Raw genomic sequence first — 20,584 nt, 5'->3', positions numbered from 1 at the left:
GATTCCCTACATGGATACAATGTGTGAAACCCATATCTGGTGTACCCCGCTCAGTCCAGTGATCGTGCCTGTGAGAGGTGAATGGAACAAAGGAAACAATTGACACACAGAATCGTTTCTTTCTTTTCATTGTTTAATCATCAATATTCCCGCTATGCGCTCTCTCCAGCTTCAGAGATCGTGTTTGTGAGAGGTGACTCGAACAAAGGAAACACTCTTAACGTATAACATAGGATTGTGTATGGACTACCACTACGTATTTTGGAACAACATACAAACAATTCTTACGCTAAAGAGTAATATTTCTTTTGTATTCCTTATCTGATTTCTTTTGTAGAGAAAAGAAACAACGTGATTTGAGGTCATTTCATAATTGTTTTATAAATTGAATTGTTAACTGTTAATCATGTCATACATTTCGACCTACGGTGTCCTTGCTAGGTAAAGGCATTGGTAGTAGGGGTTGTCATGGAGGAGCAGCCTCTCGACTGTCACTTCCTTGAACGTCAGCTCATATGTTGTGGCAATCCTTGTCAATCCTTTCAAAGACACATCCACAGCCTATTTTACTTCATGTGGTGCCTGAACACCTTGCATCTGTTGCCTGTGCTTCCCAAATATTGCCACAAGGGCACCAAAGAATGCCGCAAGTAGCAGAAGTAATCCTAAAAAACAACAGTCAGCTTTGTACATGTATAATCAAGTTGAAAATGATACATAAAATACCTACCATTTCATTGCCCTAAAATGCGTTTGAATAATCATAGCTGTTTGGTTGGCAGTTCAAGGAAGTGATTTGTGTGAAAAACATTATTCATGTCGCACGAACAGTTAATAACAATTTTAAGATCTTGAATACCATGTTATAGTGAAAAGAAAATCTCCAAACACTGTCATAATATATTAAGTGTAATTATCTTTGTGCAAATTAACAGGCCATACGTTAACATATTCCAAACCATGAGACTCACACGAAACAGTATATATATTGGAATTGTCACGATGCTTTTTAATAAATGTATTTCAACAGACACTTAGCTTCTTCATGAATAGATAATGAGTCTACCAAATTAAAATTAGCCCATCCAAGTTAAGCTCAAATATAGCATATCTAACTACTTGTTCAGACGCCGCAAGATAGCTGCCGCATGAACTACAAATAGGCTGGAACAAACAGCACCATTTACTGGCAAATGAATGAACAAGGGACAACAACAACAATATTCCAGCTTTATGGCGGCGGTCTGTAAATAGTGAGTTAGTGAGTTTAGTTATACGCCCACACAGCAATATTCCAGCTTTATGACGGCGGTCTGTAAATAACCAAGTCTGGACCAGACCATCGAGTGATCAACAGCATAAGCATCGATCTGCGCAATTGGAAACCGATGACATGTGTCAACCAAGTCAGCAAGCCTGACCACCCGATCCCGTCCGTCGCCTCTTACGACAAGCATGGGTTACTGAAGATCAATATTCTGTAAATAATCGAGTCTGGACCAGTGATTGACACCATGAGCATCTATATACGCAGATGGGATACTATGATCCAGCGATTCTGATCACCCGCTCCCGTAAATCCGCTCTTACGACAAGCATGGGGTGCTGGATGTCAGGATCTTGATTTGTATGTGTTTAATGAAGTGGACAAAGGAAGACTGAACTTTGACAGACCTACCTCGTTTTCGTGGAAGCTATTTGGTTCCAGGATATGATGTACATGTAAGTTGTGATCTGCACGTACATGAACTAACAAGGGAGGACTGTTATTCACTAAATTTCCAAAAGTACCATAAACTGCTGCCAACAGCTTTCAATTCTCCCAAACTTTCAACACCTCCCTAAACTGAAGGACAACGTTCCAGATATTGTGAAGCCTGGGAATATCATCTCTCGAAGCTTTCTAAACATAGTATTATAAATTCCTTGTTTTCTTAATAGATTTTAAAAACTGTTTGGAAAGAACTTTATGTCTTTAGTGTATTGATCTCACCTGCAAATACGAACGTGAAGTCGTAACACCTTGTCGCTGAATATATGAAACCTGAAATACAGAATTTATTCGAAGATAGTGCCAATCGAAATGGTTATTCATTTTGGAAAAATGCGTTAATAAGAACATATCCTCTGGTAACCGATCAGCTATTTTTCAGAGGAAGTCCCACGTTATCATTACTCGTTTATGACTGCCGTTCATTTTCCTACCTTGAGTAACAAATTGAAAACATATTCAAAGTGAAATTTAACATTCGAAATATATAGGTTCAATTAAAGACATTTCTCAATATTTAGAGTACTCTTCTTTGCAAGAATTATTGCAAAGAATTATCAAGAATTCATAAAACATACAATTAGCGAGAAATTTAACGGTATACCAACTTGCAATAGGAGGGCCAGCGAAGAAACCAATTCCACAAAAGAAGTTTTCGATCCCTACTCCAACAGCTAAATGCTTCAAACCCACAAGCTCTATCGTTATTGGGCTGACAAGAGAGTTAGGGCCGCCACTATACATCCCATATGCAGCACTAAATGTCATCTGAAGAACGTAGGAGTTTGAGAAAAGTGGAAAACACAGTGTTAGGAGTCCAGAGATTCCCAGAAGTCCCATGTGAAGTGTCATGTAATCCACCGAGACATCATTTCCTGCAAACCCTGTCAGGAGTCTTGAACTAAGACTTGTCACTCCATGACCGTAAAAGACTAGCTGCTTGAGTTTCTGTACTGCCTTTATGTTCGGCATAGTTGGGAAGGTGGAACAGACATGCTCCTTCCCCGAGTGCCCAGAACAGATAACTGACACAATAGCTCATGAAACCATATTTGTTTAGTATAGTTATTCTTCTAATCCGTTTGAGGCAATTTCGGAAAGGATCAGGTGATTTTTCCTCATAAACCGAACTATTGTGTGAACGATATTCTTTGGATTCCATGCCCATGTGGTTACGCTGGTCAAGGAAGCCTTCATCCTCATTACTTGAAGTGAACAGCTCATTCCGATGTAACACATTTTACATTATGTCCAACTCTGATTTGTTTTTCCCGATAGTTCGTGGAATGTTGAACTGCACCACCACTATTACTACAATTGTCCAACATCAATGGTTTTATTACAGATGCGACACTATCAACACTGTCGACACTATCAACACGCATTTTTTTGCTTTGATATAGCTGACTCGTTGAAGAATGTTTCTGATATGCCAGTGTCCGCTTCATGTTTGGTTTCTATGATAATCTCCTGCTTGGTGCTTGGTGCGGGTCTGAGGAGGCAGGCTGCAACACACATATTGGAGGCGATGGCGCCTAAGATGAGAAGACAGCCACTTAAACCGTACTCCTCGACCAGTATCTGACATAGAGGACCTCCTGCAAACATGCCCATACCAGCACCTGATACAGTCACGCCAAACGCCAGACCTCGTTTTTTGATAAAGTAATGGCCAGGAGCTACGCCAGCGGAATTCAGCCCCAGACCAACGCCAAACCCTGAAAAATCCAGGACAATAAATGAAGATCAAATGAAAGAACTAACGAGCGAACGGATACAACATGAACAAATACATCAGATCTCAATGGCTTGTTTTTCCTGATATTGTTCCATGCTATGGAATCTTTCTCGCACATTGAGAGTAATGGGTAATCAGCATGTAGGGAAATAGTTGTCTTGAAATCGACAAAATAATGATGCACATAAAATGATTATTACAATTTGATGCACTGCTGTTTTCTGTGGATTGACCTATCCAGTGAAATGTTGCTTCATTGAAAAAGCGTGTAATTGTTCAACATATTTGGAGCTGAATTTCTAACACATCAGTATGCATGCTATGGTGGTTAGTACTTCCTACGATCACCTGCAATGACTCCATATGTAATGATGAGTCCAGTAACGTCATGAACAAACGATGCCGCAGCGAGTCCCAGCAAAATTAGCATTCCTCCTCCGAAACAGGACAGCCTGCAGCCGAGTTTCTTTGTGATCAGACCCGCCAGGGGACCTGGAAAATGGTTCACGTTGTGTATGTCCTTCACACTGAATGCCTGGTGTCTGCTTGGACGTGTATTCATTGTGTGAAGAACTGAGTCAGGGTGGGAGGGTATTGTGACCCTGTTACATCGAAAAATATATTGTCCCAGGAATTGTTTAAAAAATAATTGTCCTTCAGACTGTTGAAAATAGACTAATCTGACCCTATTTGTATATGTGTTGCCTCTGTGTATTTATTTAAAGAACATATTCTGCGGCTCAAATCTATTAATGTTAGTCCCCAATGACAAATATCCTGAATCTGTACTTTGAAAATAATTATGTACATGGATGTCAGTTTGTCATTTGATATTTCAGCTATATGACGGCGGTCTGTGAGTGAGTGAGGGAAGTGAAATTTAACGTCACATCGGCAATATTGCAGCCATATCGTGACGAGGAGTAGAATAAGAAATAAAGCCGTAATAAATATAGTTAAATAATAAAACCCTGTCAACGAAGGACAGTAAAATAAGTAGAGCATCACAGGTGAAGATATAAAACTAGTATGAAAAACTAAAAACTTTTAACTATAGAAGACAATACAATATAAAACAGGCTATTGCCAACAACTGAAGGTAGACCAGCATACTGGGGACCATGGTGACTTACAGTGCATTTTCTTCCTGCATGGGCCCTGGGACGGCGGTCTATAAATATTAAACTCTGAATCAGAGAATCAAGTGATTGATGCCATAAATATCGATCAATGCAATTGGGATACGATGGCATGCATCAACCAAGTCACCGAACCTGACCACCCGATCCGGTTAATCACCTCTTACGGCAAACATGGGTTGCTGAAAACCAATCATTCTTAGGCGGGTCCTCACAGGTACGAGAAGCCAAGCTAACGGTATATTTGGCAACATGTATGTTACATTCTCTTAACCATACCCAATGAAGGTGAAGGTCCCCAGTAGTGTCGAGCCAACCCATGACGTCCGTGAGAGGTCGCTGTCAACTTCTTTCAAGATTGCGGTGTTCATCACCCCAGTGGAGTACACCAACACCCCACAGATGAACATCACACAGTACGAGGCCAGCAGAATGACATAGGCATATCCACGGTCTACGTCGTGTGTTGTCTTCATTCTGTCGACCGACAATAAAAATAAAATTAGTGACACACCCAACAACAACGTTTGCCTATTGGGATGGATCGTCAAAACGGAGTATAACTTACTCCCAATGTTTCACGAACCTGGCACATTCATTTACCGCCAGTCAGCCACTCTTTCTCACATTTTCCCGCCTTTACTGGATACATGCTTACCCCGGAATCAAACACTTCCCGCCCACATCTGCTGCCTTTCACCCAGCAGATCTGTTCATTTTACACTTACTCAGGTTCAACAATTACCTCGACACTTAGACACTGTCCCAAATCCGTCTTATAAACCAAACTGACTCAGTTTCATCCACTATCTCGCCACGTAGCCACAGTCTTCAATCTGCCGTAGACTCTTTACTGACTCAGTTTCATCCACTATCTCGACACATACACACTCTCTCTAATCTGCTTAGAAACCTTTTGAGTGTCGTGTTCAAAATATGGAACAAAAGGCAATGATTCCAATGGGGATTTATTTTGCATCTTTTGGTGTCACTGGTATTTGATATGCCCTCCACCTGTCTACCATAAAGCAATTTAAAAACTTTACTGGGGTCTTGAATGCTGTAACTTGATCAAACAAACTTTGTAAATGGGTTTTAGACACACCATGACACAACATAAAAACTGCTCAAAACACTCACATACACTTGATAGTCTCACTTCCTCACTGACAGAGCCATTTAAACAATTGCCTGGCAAATCCCCTTGTCGATGTTTCCTGTAACTGTGTGGCGTACAGAACGACGTTCACCTAGTCGTCCTCAAGTTAAATGTGGAATAAAACAGACTAACCTTTATCAGTGACCCAGATGGTGATCAGCTACGTGTCTCGGTGAATACACCCAAATCGCTTATCACTGTGAAAGGTGATCATGTATATTGCCAAGTACGAGGTAATGTTTGCACATTATCGAGGTACACAGTTTGGTCCGTATCACACACTCATCAAACACAAGCTCACTTGAACACAGTGACACTGTCATACAGTCGTGCAGTCACTTTTTTGTCATGGACTGTAATAGCATGTTCCGTTAATATGAATGAATGAAAAAATGAACTGCGGGTAGCACACGCAAGGGCTGAAACTTCAAACGTTTCAAAACAGCCTGGACCTCTCCAGCTGTGCATTAAATGAATGGCAAACTGTGTGGAGTTAAGCAAAGAATGACAATGTAGGCTTGCGAATAGCTGTTACACTGGTCTTTAAGTGGGTGTGCAAATATGGCTTAATGTCGCCTTTTGTTTGTAAGTTCAACGCTCGTGATAATGTTAGGTATCATCAGCTGGATGCAGGTCGCAGATGTCACCATCTAGTTGAAACACACTGACAATACACATAATACGAGGCAGGTTCCAGACACGTTACTGTTAGAGCCCGTCAGTTAGCCCTGTACGAGGATTGTAAATTTAGGTCAACGACACCGTCGATTTTCTATTTGTTTTCTGCCTAGAATAATTCCTGTGTGTATTAAATTTAGCATATGAGAAAAGAAATAGAGCAAGCTGTATTCCTTAAATTGATTTAATTTAAGGACCATGACCAAGTGACCTTAATTGAAAAGTGAGTAAAATAATTTGCACAACTGTCTAAAATATTTTTACAACTTCCGTATTTATTTATTTTCGACAGTCCAGTCTCTTCTGTGTACTGGTTGAGGATGTATATAATAAGCACACTTTACACACACATTGTATTCGGACACCCTGACCGCGTTCAAAATATATACAATGGAGGGAATGTATTTATCAAGCAAAAAAAACCAAACGCCTCAAGAATACAAATAACATTAGTTTGTATATTGTATGAGATATCAAACGTTCTTTAGGGATGTAATTAAATGTGTACACACTTTAGAACAATACGTTTCAGGATTAAATGTTGATGACGACATTAATACAAACAGATAGCTTAAATGTGGGACGATTACACAATGACATTTAGAAAGAGGTCAAATGTAACATATGTTATATTTGGGATAACACTTTCTTAGTAAAGTACAAATTCTAGTACTTTTTGGAGTTGAGTTGAGTTGAGCCCCATCCCATCCGGGATTCGAACTCACACCTTAGGCGTCTGACTTTGTGTGCTGGTGATTAGGTGCCTGACTCTGAGGGTGTGATTTCGAATCCCAGATGGGATGGGGCTCAACTCAAAAAGTCCTAGAATTTGTACTTTACTAAGAAAGTGTAATCCCAAATTGGGACAAGTAAATTTCATGAACATGTGTGTTATATTTATAAAGATAAAATGTGTCAAAATTATAAATGTTAGTAATTATCTGAATTTTGTTTCCAGTTCGAGATTAAGAATAATGACAATTATTATGGATATACAACTTCTTTTATTCTGTGGAGGCGTCATTATGCTTCATCAACTCAACTTCTAAAATGCCCATCAAAGAAGCAGTTCCAGATTGCAATGTCTCGCCAACTCACAACGCTCGTAAAATGTAACCGTACAAATTTCGGCGTCATCAAGCTGCTAGCGAATGTTCAAATCTCTGAAATTGACGTCATGAACAGTATATTTCAAAATGAAATAAAACACTCCTCATTTTCAATTGCTCTTCACTTTTAACCTTGCTATCTGATATGAACTATTTTGGCTTTAGCAAAGTGAGTGAGTTAAAGTTTATAGTCACAGCGGCATTACTGCAGCCATTTCGTGAGTAAAAATAGTTATTAATTCATGATAAATATATACTTTTTAAAACGTGTCAACGAAAGGACATTCTTTCGCAAAGACCTCGCACCGAACCCAACACAAATAATGAATGACCCGTACAGGCCTGATCCAGAACAGGAACAACACGTATAGTAGGTTAATCCTACATTAGACTTGGGGTCCAGCAATGCGAGTAATGAGTGTCAACGCGTGGTATATGCGTCGACTGGGGAATAAGCTCATGTTTAAGTTGAGGTGTACGTACAATACGTTGACAAGACGAAGGAATACGTCGAGTTCAAACTTCTTTAGTTACATGACAAACAAATACACTGGACATAAATGTGGTGAGCGGAGTACCTGCTCAACCCCAGGACGTTTCCTACGAGCGGCATTATCCTGCTTGTGGTCGTCCCAACATAGCCAGTCGGAATACCAGACTCGTACTCCTTCACAGTATAGATGTGGGCATACTAAGTATATATACAGTTTTGACAACAATGGACAGGCGACGACTCAACAATGGACAGATAGAAAAACAATAGCACTTCCTTGACCAGTTGATGTGATTGCAGACACGGCCAAGGGGATGACCAATAAAGGTTATAAATGTCATATACAGTAATTAATTGCCTGACAAGTCAATGTACAATGCGGAATACAATGGAATACAGACTAGCATCATATAAATAATTACAATAAAGTCTCACATGTCTTGAGTTTTTACATTTTAAATATTTGGACGATGGCTGTCCTGAATTAGTCCCTATAACAGGAGGTCATATTATTTCCGTTTGCCATCTGTATGTTCAGCGCGCTGGTTATAGAATAATTGCAGTCAGATATTACGCACACGATCACGCGAGATCAACAAAGCGATATATTCAGTGAGAAAGGGAGAATACTGAGTATGAGTGAGCGAATTTCTTTAACGGCGCCTTCAACAGTACTTCCGTTTGACAGTTTTACTGATGTCTTCGGTGAAATCTACGAAATGTGTTATGATGGTGGAATACTAAAACCAGAATCACAGAGAAGTGGGATTCGATCCACAGTTATACGTGTCTGCCACGTATTCTTTCGATTTCTTAAACTGGCCACAATTGCATATCATCTGGACTTTTTTAATGATGACTTACCTGTGATTAACTTTTTCCAAGGTCAGTTGTAAAACATGAACGAACCCATGTCGTTTGCCCTGCCTATAGTGTATCAACGACAGCATCGGATGTTGTACAATACTTGTGTATAATGTATTCTGTACTATGACCCGTCTGTCAGCCGCATTTCCTTTCCCTTCGTGTTTAGATGAATGCACTAGTGACTCAGCCAGCTCACTGTCGTGTGACCAAATTATTCACGTCAACAACAAAATGCTTCGGGACGACATATGAAACTGTCTCAATTGTCTTGCTAGAGGAACATTTTTCTGACTTATTTTTATCGTTCATTTGGAGAACGGCTGTACTTATACACTGCAGTTATACCTTACCTATTTCACATATGAAATGAGACGCTATGTCGGATTGTCATAATCGTTGTTTAACAAATCTTCCTATAGATGTATGTATCCTATGCATAGTAACCAGTTGCGTAGATCGATGGTCATGCTGTTGATCACTGGATTGTCGGGTCCAGACTTGATTACTTACAGACCACCGCCATATAGCAGGAATATTGCTGAGTGCGGCGTAAAACAACAACCCCACGTCAAATCTCTGTAATACCACACCCCTCACTCTTCCGTCGTAAAATGAGCATGGTATTGGATTTTGTATCAGAGAAAAAAACCTGCCAAAAGCTATGTCCACATATAATCCATCTTTAAGATGTGGATCTGTTGCGATTTAGGAATGGAATCTGTTGGTATATGACGAGATGGTGTCCACATGATTACTTGCAAAAAACCTAGTTGCGGGTACATCAACGTGCAGTAAACTTGGACAAAAGTACTGTGACTATCGTCCCAGTCCACCCATCTGTGAATGGGTACCTCGTTAGGATGAGAAAGTCACATTAACTTGGTGCGCCTTGGTACTCCCCAGGAGTTGAGATCGATAATACGATGTGCCGTTGAGATTGACATCCAATAATCGAGGGAAAAAATATCAGCGCCTTGAGCAAGCACAGGTTGCGTGGATATGTGCGCTATATAAATATGTTATAATAATGATAATAATAACATATGCCTTCAGGACATGCATACATCAGGTCGGAGTGCCTGTTCACCCGACGCCATTAGTCAATACCTGCCGTGCCTTTGCTGAAGATCAATTCTACCCTCGACTCCTGCAGGAACAAGCCAAGAATGATTGAGATACCCGTGTCGATTTGAGGACAATGCTGGGGGCTTAACAACAGGAGACAGTAGATACTCAGGTGTTTACCTTGGTCACGGTTGATAGCTGGGCACTCCTGATGGCAATGACCTCCCGTAGGTTCGTCGTGTCCCTCCTAATGCAGCTTAACATCCATAATTGTACATCCTTTATGTTATCATCTGGATGCTCCGTAGAAGTCAGTGTTAACACGTGGATGGATCTCAGGATCTCTATTCGGTCTCTGACCACGCCATAATGTTGACATGCATGGTTGGATATGGAAGCGGCGTAATCGTTTGGAATGCACTGGATAACTAACAAAGCGGAAAGAAGTGATGCAATATACTTCAGAGTGACAGCTGTTGCATGACGTCAAACAGTAAATCTTTCATGTTTGCAGTTAAAAACTTTAAATTATGCAACGATCTTCCAACAATGGAATTAAATTTATGTATACTATATATCCCATGCTCTTGTACCACCGTGGGTGGTTAAAGAGAGTAAAGATTGATTGATTGATCAATCATTTATGTTGACTAATTATTTCAGGTTTCTCCCGGTTAATCTTGTGAAAAAATATGTCGTCAAGTCTGGACGGCGGGTTCCCACGGTTCAAGCTCATAACGCCGACCTTTCGACCAAACTTTACGGTAGAGTGAAATATAAAGGTCGACGTCCTGAGACTAGTTTCATTTTGCTAATTAATAATGGATTCGAGGACAATGCAGGATCAAAGAGTTGTTAGAGGAGGATGAGAGCGCACCTAATGAGAAGATGACAACAGATGACAGATTTTTATCAGTTGACAGTTTTTAGCATTTTTAATAAATACATCGTAAATTCATATAGCATACATTTTTCACAGATTTTAACCTAAATGCAATAGGTGGGGTGCTGAATCAGCAAACTGCCTCACGGACAGTGTTCCTTGTTCAAGCCGGTGACAAATGTCATCCAGTCGTCGCTCAAATCCCTGTATTTCCTCTTCTTGGACGGACGCTTCTGGCCAGCAGCATACTGAACCAGCTTGTTTTCGGTGTTGGTCTGTTCTCGAGACAGGAACGACACAATCTCGAAAATGTTTGGATGAGCCTTGCCGACGTATTTCTTCAGGCGTGAATGCCACCCTTCTAGGTGGTTGTTTGTTCTTGGCCCATCTGTGTTGTGGTGGTTCCATTGCGTCGTGTGCAGACCTCCCTCCACCCAGAAGTTGGTCATGTAGTCTCCGAGTTGTCGGCAGCGGTCTTCATCAGTCTTTTGCAGTACATATCCAAGATATCCAGTCTCGTTTTCTCTTGCTGACTCTGCACATGAACCCGCCAACAACCAAGTAACGACTGCCGCGAGCTGTAGGGATGAATCTCTGATCTAGCTGTGCATTTGCCATTTCGAAATAGAATGTGAATCCTTTGGCCATTCCATAGATATTTCTACCAAAGATATGAACAATGTTCAATATTGGCACTCTACTAAGTGTTATTGTAAACTTTTCAATCAATTGGAAGTGACATGTGCGACGAGTTCACCTTATCAAAACATCTAGAGTAGATTATCCGCAACGCTAACTAAGCCTAATCAGAACCTAACCTTCAAAGGAAACCGCAGGTCGGCGTCCTGAGACTAGTGGAAAATCGAAAGGTCGGCGTCCTGAGACGACACCGTTCCCACTTTGCCGGACGCTTTTGTTCGGAATAAAAATCGCTGATGCGCGATAATCCCTATAACAATAGGGGATTAAGTTATAGTCTGTTTCGATCTAACAAACGGTATAACACACTACACTTCAGCTAGAGACAAGATCCCTTTTGTGCTCTTAACCCTAAACTTGTCACCAAGATAGATTAAGTGTCTACCTCCTCTTGAATTCGGAATGAATTCAATGTTAACTTGTGCGTTTGCCATTTTGCAATTACGGAATCATGTCTACCGTGTTTATATACAGGCAGAAATAGCCCTTGGAATAAGGTTCACTCAATTTAATATAATTCGTGTTCAGTCAGTCAAATTAGTTACTGAAATCGAGTTCCTCCAAACAAATTGATGCTTAGTAATAATGAGTTCGAACTCAGCTGCCAAACTCTGCTGTCCCCAAATGAGACTACAGGTGACAATTACTCACTGAAAACAGACTATAGCCGGCAAACCAGCGGACCGTTACTCTTAATCCGTTATCATCACATCAGCTGTCCGGCAAAGTGGGGTATGACCGTCTGGACCACGGCGTCAAGTGAGGCTTTAATTACATTCGTGTTGTGTGTATAGGGCCCATGCCATTTGAATGGTATTCAGACTATGAACTCCTTCTGAATGGAACGGGAAACAAAAATGACGTCACGGACGATGGCTTGGCGTCTGAAGATGACGTGACACAGCCCGAGTTAGATGAGGAGATCAGTCTGGAAGAAATGAAGTCAGCTCTTATGAAAGCAAAGAGTGGGAAAGCACCGGGCGTGGACGAGATACCGACACAACTGCTGAAAGGGGAATTAACTGTGGGACTATTACACAAACTAATTAATGTATGTTTCAGATCAGCTAAAATCCCAAGAATGTGGTCGGAGGGTATTATCAATCCAATACCAAAATCATCGACGGTTGACAAGTTGGACCCACTAAACTACAGGGCGATAACTCTTGCCCCAGCTGTTTACAAGATGAAACCAACTTCATTAAATTGGGTTAACGAATCTTACAAGTTGAAGCTTAACTATACTGAGTCAAAAAAAGGAACTTCACATTCTTTCTTCAGGGCACTATAAAAGAACAAGAGATGGAGAGATTTTAAATTGTTATTATGTCATTGCTGAGATCTGTGTGATGTACTCGATACACTGACAGTGCCATAATCAGTTCCATTAGGCTATACCGCCGTTCCAAAACATGGGTATACAGAATGTCAAGTCACAAGAATAAATATGCGAAATTTCTTAGTTCAATATCGTGTATGGCCGCTCCGAGCATTCACCACTGCCAAACACCGTCTCCTCATCGACTGCCTGATGCTTGTGAACACGTGGTTGGGGATTCTGCGCCATTGCTCTTGCAAGACAGCGCCAAGTTCCTTCAAATTCTGAGGTTTGTTCCTAGGACCACGAAGCCTTCTCCCAAGTGCATCCCAAACGTGCTCTATTGGATTAAGGTCAGGGGACCTCGATGGCCAGTCCATGACGTTGATTCCAGCGTTTTGAAGGAAATTTCGTGTCAACATCGCGGTATGCGGCCGAGCATTATCATGCTGGAACTGTAGACCTGGGCCATGAGCCGCCATGAAAGGAACGAGTTCAGGGGTGAGCACCTGGTCGCGGTAAACAGCAGCTGTGAGGTTTCCACGGATGACCAGAAGTCGGGAACGGTTGTTCCCACAGAAAGCACCCCACACCATGCAACTGCCGCCCCCGAATCTATCCGAACAGCGTCAATATCGGCCCACGATATGGACGTCGAGAATGGAGATTGGCAGCCCGCAACCGATTTCGAATGGTCTGTGAGGACAGTCGACCTCTAAACATCTCAGCCCTGGTTCGTGTAGCCGGCAGAAATCTGTCACGTGGGTGACGTAGGACGATTTGACGGTCTTCTGCTCGTGACGTCACACGTGGACGACCCGACCTTGGGCGATCAGAAGTGGTGCCAGTTTGTTGTAGACGACCTCGCAAGTCATACACTGTACGACGGCTGCATCCCATTGTTCTTGCGACGTCAATAACTGATCTCTTCCCGCTTGCAAAGTTGCCTACTCTCAATGAACTAGGGGCTGTGGTTGAAGGATTTTCCAAACGGTGTTGATTCCCTAAAGTTATTGGTGCCATTGACGGTACTCATATTCCAATCTTTGGTACATCCTGTAATAGAGAAGCATTCATCAACAGGAAGGGTTACTCGAGCATGCAGTTACAGGTCGTTTGCGACGCCAAACTGCAGTTCACCGACATTTATATAGGCTGGCTGGGGTCGGTTCATGACTGCAGAATTTTCAAGAACAGCCCATTAAGACGCAAACTTGAGCAAGGATATTTGCCACCCGACTTCCATCTTATTGGTGATTCAGCCTAGCCACTTGCTCCGTACATCATGGTTCCATTCAAGGACAATGGGCATTTATCCCTTGCAGAAAAGAAGTTTAACAAATGCCATGCATCAACAAGGGTGGATGTTGAAAGAGCTATAGGACTCCTGAAATGTAGATTTCGGAGGCTGAAGTATCTTGACATGCAGCTAACAGAGGGAAATGTGCAACTTCATTGTAGCAGCATGTGTGTTGCATAATTTTATTCTCATGAGGGAAATGTTTCATGATGACATTATTGGTGATGACAATCACCAGGCAGATGAGTTGATCGATGAAGAGGCACTACTCGAGGGTTGCCAGCTGATGCTGTTGCAAAGAGGAATGACATTGCCCTTCTCCTGTAGATTTAATCTGTGTTTTCAAGACCCTTAACTCATGGTGACTTCAATGTAATAATAAAGACAAACTGATAACAATCTGCTTTTTAAATTATTTATTAAAATAAATAAAACAATAAAATAAAAAAGTTTGGCACTTTTTGTTCATTCTTTTCATCAACTTGGCCCAACTTGTCAACAGCGATTACATGATCTGTTAACAAAAATAAATAAACATTTTGGTTTTCAACATGTCCTCAGACTGGAAAATCCACTGGTTAACTAATGTCCACAGCATGGCTTGCTAAAATTGTAACAAAGGTCACTGTTATGGTTTGCTGAAAATATATTACTCAAACATCAAAAACGATAAGTCTCAGGTAAGGCATGAACATTGATATTCACAAGGATCAAAATAAAACCAAAACTGGAAGCTGCAAATATTTAAAGTTCTTGTAAAGATAACTACTGCTTGGATGACCCTTAGCCTTTGAGTAGGTATGGCTAAAAAGTGTCCATCGGGAACCAGAAAATAGACATGAAAGAGACATACTCCTCTACTTTTTGTTTAAGATAGCCTTCAATATTTCATTTCTTTCTTTCCGCTACTTCATTTGCTGTTGCTTGTTGCATGACCAACTGGGACGACTGTTTTTGTTTTCCTCTGTAAACTGCTTAAACCATTCTGATGCTTGTCGCTTCCGACCAGCCTTAGATGGTGTCTCAGCCGATGAAGATGCTAAGGATGTGGAGGGAGATTCTGAAGCTGACGGAGCACAACAAGTTGTTTCTTGGGCTTTTCACCTGCAACAATATACACAAACAAGACGTTTTCTACACCATACACCTAATGTGAACAACAGTAGTAAAATATAATAAAGATATGTTTACTCTTTCAATCCATAAAATTTTTGTTCTATCGTTTTTTATTAGCATTATATTTGTGGCATGCAAAATTATAATGAACCTGTGACGAGTTCCGTCACCCCATAGTGGTTATAGATCATTCTTCTTAATTTGTCATTCAGAGAAACATTTGCACATACCTTCAAGTGAAGAGACTGTTATGGTTTGCCGGACTGATGGGTTGCCAGCCTGCAGATCTTCCATAAGATCGAAAAATTCCCAAGTCCGTTTTCCCCTTCCAGTTTTGCCGTTTCCGTCAACTTTTACCATGTGTCTGAATAAAGACGTACACTTACTGAATACATTTAATAACAGACACTGGCCGTATCAGTCTGATCAAAATATAAAGTTATCATTTTAACTCTAAAGTGAATACACTAAGCATTTTTTTCCAGTTAGATTTAAAGAAATCAAACAAACAATTTCTGTGACTCTTCAATTGAAGTGTCATTTACCTACCGATAATACATTTATATGAATTATCATCTTGTAAAATGAACACTAACATAATGCATCACTTTTAGCAAAGATGACAACAATGTTTACAATCTATTCAGTTAGACAAATGACATCTCAAAAATTACCTGTACTTCAAGCTTCTCATTTTTTGTCACACTGATCTGCGGTATAACTATAATTCTGTTTTTGTAACTCTTTGGCCACTCGTTTCCAAGCATCAATCTTTTTGTAGGCAGAAGATTTAAAAATATATTGAAGATCTCTGTAGGTTTCAATTAGAAGGGACCCGTGAAGATCCGGGGTAGAATAGGTCTTCAGCAACCCATGTGCTTGCCATAAAAGGCGACTATCTTGTCGTAAGAGGCGACTAACGGGATCGGGTGGTCAGTTTTGCTGACTTGGTTGACACATGTCATCGGTTCCCAATTGCGCAGATCGATGCTCATGCTGTTGATCACTGGATTGTCTGGTCCAGACTCGATTATTTACAGACCGCCGCCATATAGCTGGAATATTGCTGGAGTGCGGCGTAAAACTAAACTCACTCACTCACTTGAATTAGAAGGATGGTCGCAGAGTACCCCCACGTGCAGTTGGTAGAAGCTGTAAAGAAATAGTGTACTACATACTGTGCGACATGTATAGGGAACTATAATATACACGTAATCTATTTGCAAACAATATTTACTCTGACTGGAATGTATGTAGTCTGTTATGTCTATTGCATTTTCCTTCTGAATCACTTACTGTGAACTTCATTCTCCACGTTGTCAGTGTCATCTGTCCCGAGTTCGTCAATGGCACTGATTTCAGTCGGTGTTGCAGTTTTCTCAGTACCCTGGTGGTCTGTCTTGAAACATATTGCAACATGAACATATTTTTGGAACACTGAGCGTGTAAAATGCAGACATAGCATGATCACATCTAAAATGATGCTGCAAAAGTAGAGTGCTGTATCCTAATAACAAGACATTTTTAACTTGGCCATAATGGCGGCATGTGTCAACCGCGATTTCGTTGGGTTCATAGGTAATATTAAGTTACCGCCATTGTATAAGTACTTCAAAAGTCTTCAGGACTCACCACAATCATGCTCAACAATAGCTTCCATCGTAGCAAAGAAGATGCCACACACGGAGCACTTGTAAAATGTCCCGACTGATGACACTGATGCATCGTCCGCCAACTTGGTCAATTCGCGTGCAACCTCGTCAGACTGTTCGCGGTTTATCGTAGCGTTGCGAGGAAACGGGTCGTCCAACAGACAAAACGTCCCGAATGTTCCGTAACGTTTTGCCTATTGAACGCAGGGCAGAGCTGACCTCTATAAAATCCGGAAATTCAGTGTTATATGTTAGTCACAAGTTGTAACATTAATTTTGTCACCTCAGTTATAGCTTGGAACCTACCTGACTAATATAGGCATTCATTTGAAACGCAAAGTAAGGAAAGGTCATCTACGATAGGCATCCACTAGAAATGCCAAGTAGAATGAAGATCATCTACAATAGGCATCTACTAGAAATGCCAAGTAGAATGAAGATCATCTACACAGGCATCCACTAGAAATGCCAAGTAGAATGAAGATCAGCTACATCATGCACAACTACAAATGCCAAGTAGAATGAAGATCAGCTACGATAGCCATCCACAAGAAATGCCAAGTAGAATGAAGATCATCTACGATAGGCATCCACTACAAATGTCAAGTAGAATGAAGATCAATTACGTTAGGCATCCGATAGAAATGTCAAGTAGAATGAAGATCATCTACAATAGACATCCACTAGAAATGTCAAGTAGAATGAAGATCAGCTACTACATGCACAACTAGAAATGCCAAGTAGAATGAAGATCAGCTACGATAGCCATCCACAAGAAATGCCAAGTAGAATGAAGATCATCTACGATAGGCATCCACTACAAATGTCAAAGTAGAATGAAGATCATCTACGATAGGCATCTACTAGAAATGCCAAGTAGAATGAAGATCATCTACAATAGGCATAACTAGAAATGCCAAGTAGAATGAAGATCATTCACGATAGGCATACACTAGAAATGTCAAGTAGAATGAAGATCATCTACAATAGGCATACACTAGAAATGCCAAGTAGAATGAAGATCAGCTACAAGATGCACATCTAGGAATGCCAAGTAGAATGAAGATCATGTCCGATAGGCATCCACAAGAAATGCCAAGTAGAATGAAGATCATCTACAATAGGCATCCACTAGAAATGCCAAGTAGAATGAAGATCATCTACGATAGGCATCCACTAAAATGTCAAGTAGACTGAACATCATCTACAATAGGCATCCACTAGAAATGCCAAGTAGAATGAAGATCATCTACAATAGGCACCCACTAGAAATGCCAACCAGAATGAAGATCAGCTACAAGATGCACAAATAGAAATGCCAAGTAGAATGAAGATCATCTACAATAGGCATCTACTAGAATGTCAAGTAGAATGAAGATCATCTACAATAGGCATCCACTAGAAATGCCAAGTAGAATGAAGATCAGCTACATCATGCACACCTAGAAATGCCCAAGTAGAATGAAGATCATTTACGATAGGCATCCACTAGAAATGCTCAGTAGAATGAAGATCATCTACAATAGCCATCCACTAGAAATGTCAAGTAGAATGAACATCATCTACGATAGGCATCCACTAGAAATGTCAAGTAGAATGAAGATCAGCTACAACATGCACAACTAGAAATGCCAAGTATAAGGATGAAGATCATCTACAATAGGCATCTATTAGAAATGTCAAGTATAATGAAGATCATCTACGATAGGCATCCATTAGAAATGCCAAGTATAATGAAGATCATCTACGATAGGCATCCACTAGCAATACCAAGTATAATGAAGATCATCTACGATGCACCATTACAAATGCCAAGTATAATGAAGATCATTTACGATAGGCATCCGATAGAAATGTCAAGTAGAATGAAGATCATCTACAATAGGCATCCACTAGCAAACCAAGTAGAAGGAAGATCATCTACAATAGGCATCTACTAGAAATGTCAAGTAGAATGAAGATCATCTACGATAGGCGCAACTATTAGCAATACCAAGTATAATGAAGATCATCTACGATAGGCATCCATTAGCAATACCAAGTATAAGGAAGATCATCTACAATAGGCATCCATTAGCAATGCCAAGTATAAGGAAGATCATCTACGATAGGCATCCATTAGCAAATACCAAGTATAAGGAAGATCATCTACGATAGGCATCCATTAGCAATACCAAGTATAAGGAAGATCATCTACGATAGGCATCCATTAGCAATGCCAAGTATAAGGAAGATCATCTACGATAGGCATCCATTAGCAATATCAAGTATAAGGAAGATCATCTACGATAGGCATCCATTAGCAATACCAAGTATAAGGAAGATCATCTACGATAGGCATCCATTAGCAATACCAAGTATAAGGAAGATCATCTACGATAGGCATCCATTAGCAATACCAAGTATAAGGAAGATCATCTACGATAGGCATCCATTAGCAATACCAAGTATAAGGAAGATCATCTACGATAGGCATCCATTAGCAAATGCCAAGTATAATGAAGATCATCTACGATAGGCATCCATTAGCAAATGTCAAGTATAAGGAAGATCATCTACGATAGGCATCCATTAGCAATATCAAGTATAAGGAAGATCATCTACGATAGGCATCCATTAGCAATACCAAGTATAAGGAAGATCATCTACGATAGGCATCCATTAGCAATATCAAGTATAAGGAAGATCATCTACGATAGGCGCCCATTAGCAATGCCAAGTATAAGGAAGATCATCTACGATAGGCATCCATTAGCAATACCAAGTATAAGGAAGATCATCTACGATAGGCATCCATTAGCAATACCAAGTATAAGGAAGATCATCTACGATAGGCATCCATTAGCAATGCCAAGTATAAGGAAGATCATCTACGATAGGCATCCATTAGCAATACCAAGTATAAGGAAGATCATCTACGATAGGCATCCATTAGCAATACCATAAGGAAGATCATCTACGATAGGATTAGAATACATCATCTACGATAGGCATCCATTAGCAATACCAAGTATAAGGAAGATCATCTACGATAGGCATCCATTAGCAATACCAAGTATAAGGAAGATCATCTACGATAGGCATCCATTAGCAATACCAAGTATAAGGAAGATCATCTACGATAGGCGCCCATTAGCAATACCAAGTATAAGGAAGATCATCTACGATAGGCATCCATTAGCAATACCAAGTATAAGGAAGATCATCTACGATAGGCATCCATTAGCAATACCAAGTATAAGGAAGATCATCTACGATAGGCATCCATTAGCAATGCCAAGTATAAGGAAGATCATCTACGATAGGCATCCATTAGAACATCTACGATAGCCAAGTAGAAGGAAGATTATTATAGGATATTTATATAGCGCACATATCCACGCCACTTGTACATGCTCAAGGCGCTGATATTTTTCCCCTCGATCATTGGATGTCAATCTCAACGGCACATCGTATTATCAATCTCAACTCCACGGGGATCATACAACTCTCAGCCATTAAGCGCACCGAGTTATTGCGGCTTTCTTATCCTTGCGAGGTACCCATTGACATCTAGGTGGACTTGGACACATAGTGACAGTACTTTGTCCAAGGTTA

At 40.6% G+C, this 20,584-nt stretch overlaps 1 protein-coding gene and 1 long non-coding RNA gene across 2 annotated transcripts; both read right to left on the bottom strand.

Annotated features, from left to right (window-relative positions):
• Nucleotides 1-99: 99 nt before the first annotated feature.
• Nucleotides 100-2,743, bottom strand: LOC124270033 (monocarboxylate transporter 9-like). Its single transcript, XM_046705053.1, has 3 exons — nt 2,380-2,743; nt 1,994-2,044; nt 100-665 (listed from the first exon to the last, which is right to left on the bottom strand). The coding sequence occupies exons 1-3, from the start codon at nt 2,741-2,743 to the stop codon at nt 562-564; spliced, it is 519 nt and encodes a 172-aa protein (XP_046561009.1). The 3' UTR covers nt 100-561.
• Nucleotides 2,744-3,026: 283 nt separating this feature from the next.
• LOC124270028 lies at nt 3,027-9,030 on the bottom strand. The gene is made up of 4 exons (XR_006896659.1): nt 8,952-9,030; nt 4,928-5,125; nt 3,858-4,001; nt 3,027-3,489 (listed from the first exon to the last, which is right to left on the bottom strand). It is a non-coding gene; the product is annotated as an uncharacterized LOC124270028 (long non-coding RNA).
• Nucleotides 9,031-20,584: the final 11,554 nt, after the last annotated feature.

Source organism: Haliotis rubra, unplaced genomic scaffold, assembly GCF_003918875.1.
Source record: "Haliotis rubra isolate DU_JTF1 unplaced genomic scaffold, ASM391887v1 Scf1491, whole genome shotgun sequence".
In the NCBI taxonomy this organism is placed as follows: domain Eukaryota; kingdom Metazoa; phylum Mollusca; class Gastropoda; order Lepetellida; family Haliotidae; genus Haliotis; species Haliotis rubra.
Note: the sequence above shows the minus strand (reverse complement) of the source record. Positions and strands in the feature narration are given on the sequence as shown.